At 47.7% G+C, this 4,371-nt stretch overlaps 1 protein-coding gene across 1 annotated transcript in view; it reads right to left on the reverse strand.

The window, feature by feature from the left end:
* Positions 1-445: 445 nt before the first annotated feature.
* LOC311102991 (paired box protein Pax-9-like) overlaps positions 446-4,371 on the reverse strand; it is a gene marked incomplete at its 5' end in the record, with an annotated part of 11,275 nt that continues 7,349 nt past the window's right edge. Inside the window, one exon of the mRNA XM_084144491.1 lies at positions 446-1,683. Within this exon, the coding sequence (XP_084000617.1) occupies positions 1,417-1,683 (267 nt within the window). The 3' untranslated portion in view covers positions 446-1,416. The remainder of the gene's footprint in view (positions 1,684-4,371) is intronic.

Raw genomic sequence — 4,371 nt, forward strand, 5'->3', positions numbered from 1 at the left:
CCTTGCAACGTTTTTCCCAGCCATAGCCTGCGTATAACACCTAGCCATGACATCCCTACGCATGATGCACTATTGAAATTACGCACGCAACATTCTTGCTTCATTTCAAGCGAACATTAGGTTGGCAACAAGTACTCTACTTGTTGTAACACGCACAGAATGTTTTGTATTGAGAAGTTATTGTAGATACACTATTGTAGATTTTCAGCCATTCTGACGCTCAAGTCGTAGCTTACAAATAGCCTAATATCACTGACATAGTTCAACAATTTTTTGACCAACTAAAAGCTTTTATGTAAGCTCTTAAATTGTATCAAATTGTTGTATATAGCCTATATTCATAAAACTCTGGCTTAATTTGACACGTGTGACTTTTAAAAGTGTGTTGAATATTATTTCACACACAAGGGATATTTGGTAAAATTCAGAAAAATCAGGTAACATCCAAACAATTTCTTTAATTAAGATACATTCAATTTCATTGTCCATCGTTTGGAACTGCAGCTTTTTTACTGTTTTATCATAATGTAGTCTTAAACATTAGGGAATGTTCCCCATATGGTCTCCACCGTGGCCTTTTGATGTAATAATTGCACTTTGTTTAACCGCAGTACCTTAGTCAGTCTAATCAATAAACATTAGGATAACTTCTCTGAAGCGTTGGCATACATTTAAGTCGAGAAGTGAAAAAACTATGTTCAATATTAAGACTGTTGCCTTTATCAAAAACACAACACAAACAGAAAAGTAAAATACAAACATCCAAAACTATAGCAATTGATATCACCCTGAAACACTTAAATGCAAACTTTGTTTTCCTCCTGGTTTTGATTTCATAGCCTACTTTAGCCCCTTGTTTCTAAAAACATTTGCAGAGAAGTGTGCAGAAATGGGTTTAAGAGACAAGCTCTTGATGAGGATGGCACAATGTCCCTCAATGAGAAACAGTCAGTCAGTCCTTCAATACATCTGACCTGTCTTGTGAGCTGTCTGCTGGACAACAAACAGAACAGTGTCCTGTCTGTAGATAGTGTGGCAAACCTTTCCTTCCATGTGTTAACTTGAGTTCTCCACACCATGTTATATGGAAGAGAATGTTGGGATGGATATGGGTCCTAGGTGTGGTCCTTCATATAAATACAAAAGAGGTGATTGTTTGTGATGAGCAAACACAGGACCCTCTCGCCTCCTTCCTCCCTCCTCCTTTCTCTGTCTGCCCGTCCGTCCGTCTGTCCTGCTCCCTCTCGCTTCCTTCCTCCCTCCTCTTTTCTCTCAGCCTGCCCGTCCGTCCGTCTGTCCTGCTCCCTCTCGCTTCCTTCCTCCCTCCTCTTTTCTCTCAGTCTGCCCGTCCGTCCGTCTGTCCTGCTCCCCCTCTTCTTCCCTCTCTCTCCGTCCGTCCGCCCGTCTGTCTGTGTTCTACAGTGCTGAGGCGCTGACGGCGTGGGCATGGATGTTGTCACGGTGGTGGGCTGTCATACCTTTGAAGGTCAGCGAGGAGGCAATGTTGTCACAGCTGTGGTGAGAGAGCGCACTGCCACTGGGCGGCTGCCATGTGGGACCGGTCACATAGGCCGACGTGGTGGCGCTGTACCCCATGTAGGGCGACACTGGGGTGGGAGGGGGGTAGGCCGGGATACTGGGTGCTGTGACATAACTGTTCACTGTGGGCAAGCCACTCTGCATCTGTCAGGGAGAAGGGAGAGAGAGAGGGGAGAGAGAGAGGGGAGAGAGATGGTGAGACAATAGATAGGGAGGAGAGAAACAAGGTGAGGTAGGTAGAGAGCGACATAACAGTTCACTGTGCTTGGGCAAGACACTCTGTGTCAGAGAGAGAGAGAGAGAGAGAGAGAGAGAGAGAGAGAGAGAGAGAGAGAGAGAGAGAGAGAGAGAGAGAGAGAGAGAGAGAGAGAGAGAGAGAGACCAGGTTAGACAGAAGTAGAGTCAGGTAGAGAGAGAGAGGAGAGACCAGGTTAGATAGAGGTAGAGTCAGGTAGAATGAGGTAGAGAGTGAGACACCAGGTTAGACAGAGGTAGAGTGAGGTAGAGAGAGACCAGGTTAGACTGAGGTAGAGTGAGGTAGAGAGAGACCATGTTTGACAGAGGTATAGTGAGGTAGAGAGAGGAGAGACCTGGTTAGACAGTGGTAGAGTGTGGTAGAGAGAGAGGAGAGACCAGGGTAGACAGAGGTAGAGTGAGGTAGAGAGAGAGAGGAGACACCTGTTTGGACAGAGGTAGAGTGAGGTAGAATGAGGTAGAGAGTGAGACACCAGGTTAGACAGAGGTAGAGTGAGGTAGAGAGAGACCAGGTTAGACTGAGGTAGAGTCAGGTAGAGAGAGAGAGGAGAGACCAGGTTAGATAGAGGTAGAGTCAGGTAGAATGAGGTAGAGAGTGAGACACCAGGTTAGACAGAGGTAGAGTGAGGTAGAGAGAGACCAGGTTAGACTGAGGTAGAGTGAGGTAGAGAGAGACCATGTTTGACAGAGGTATAGTGAGGTAGAGAGAGGAGAGACCTGGTTAGACAGTGGTAGAGTGCGGTAGAGAGAGAGAGGAGAGACCAGGTTAGATAGAGGTAGAGTCAGGTAGAATGAGGTAGAGAGTGAGACACCAGGTTAGACAGAGGTAGAGTGAGGTAGAGAGAGACCAGGTTAGACTGAGGTAGAGTGAGGTAGAGAGAGACCATGTTTGACAGAGGTATAGTGAGGTAGAGAGAGGAGAGACCTGGTTAGACAGTGGTAGAGTGCGGTAGAGAGAGAGGAGAGACCAGGGTAGACAGAGGTAGAGTGAGGTAGAGAGAGAGAGGAGACACCTGTTTGGAACAGAGGTAGAGTGAGGTAGAGAGAGGAGAGACCAGGTTAGATATAGGTAGAGTGAAGTAGAGGGAGGTAGAGAGAGAGAGAGAGAGAGAGAGAGAGAGAGAGAGAGAGAGAGAGAGAGAGAGAGAGAGAGAGAGAGAGAGAGAGAGAGAGAGAGAGAGAGAGAGAGAGAGACCTGGTTAGACAGAGGAAGAGTGGGGAGAGACCAGGTTAGACAGGGGTAGAGAGAGATAGGAGAGAGACCTGGTTAGACCAGAGGTAGAGTGAGGTAGAGACCAGGTTAGACAGGGGTAGAGCGAGGCAGAGAGAGAGGGACCAGGTTAGACAGAGGTAGAGTGAGGTAGAGAGAGAGAGGAGACACCTGTTTGGACAGAGGTAGAGTGAGGTAGAGAGAGGAGAGACCAGGTTAGATATAGGTAGAGTGAGGTAGAGAGAGAGGAGAGACCTAGTTAGACAGAGGAAGAGTGGGAGAGACCAGGTTAGAAAGAGGTAGAGAGAGAGACCAGTTTAGACAGAGGTAGAGTGAGGTAAAGAGAGGAGAAACTTGGTTAGACAACAGAGGTAGGGTGAGGTAGAGAGAAATAGGGAGAGACCTGGTTAGACAGATGTATAGTGGGGTAGAGAGAGAGAGGAGAGACCAGGTTAGATAGAGGTAGAGTCAGGTAGAGTGAGGTAGAGAGAGACCAGGTTAGACAGAGGTAGAGATAGGAGAGACCTGGTTAGACAGAGGAAGAGTGGGGGAGAGACCAGGTTAGAAAGAGGTAGAGAGAGGTAGAGAGAGGAAAGACAAGATTAGAGAGAGAGAGAGAGAGACCAGGTTAGACAGACAGAGGTAGAGTGAGGTAGAGCGAGGAGAGACCAGGTTAGACAGAGGTAGAGAGAGGTAGAGAGAGGAAAGACAAGATTAGAGAGAGAGAGAGAGAGAGAGAGAGAGAGAGAGAGAGAGAGAGAGAGAGAGAGAGAGAGAGAGAGAGAGAGAGAGAGAGAGAGAGAGAGAGAGAGAGAGACCAGGTTAGACAGATGTAGAGAGAGAAGAGAGAGATGGTTAGACAGATGTAGAGAGAGAGAGAACCAGGTTAGATATAGGTAGAGTTGAGGTAGAGAGAGAGAGGAGAGACCAGGGTAGACAGAGGTAGAGCGAGGCAGAGAGAGAGAGAGAGAGAGAGAGAGAGAGAGAGAGAGAGAGAGAGAGAGAGAGAGAGAGAGAGAGAGAGAGAGAGAGAGAGAGAGAGAGAGAGAGAGAGAGGAGAGAGAGAGACCTGGTTAGACAGAGGAAGAGTGGGGAGAGACCAGGTTAGACAGGGGTAGAGAGAGATAGGAGAGAGACCAGGTTAGACAGAGGTAGAGTGAGGTAGAGACCAGGTTAGACAGGGGTAGAGCGAGGCAGAGAGAGAGGGACCAGGTTAGACAGAGGTAGAGTGAGGTAGAGAGAGAGAGGAGACACCTGTTTGGACAGAGGTAGAGTGAGGTAGAAGAGGAGACCAGGTTAGATATAGTAGAGTGAAGTAGAGGGAGGTAGAGAGAGAGAGACCAGGTTAGACAGACAGAGGTAGAGTG

The sequence above is a fragment of the Coregonus lavaretus genome (assembly GCF_964263955.1).
Source record: "Coregonus lavaretus genome assembly, chromosome: 27".
Taxonomy (NCBI): domain Eukaryota; kingdom Metazoa; phylum Chordata; class Actinopteri; order Salmoniformes; family Salmonidae; genus Coregonus; species Coregonus lavaretus.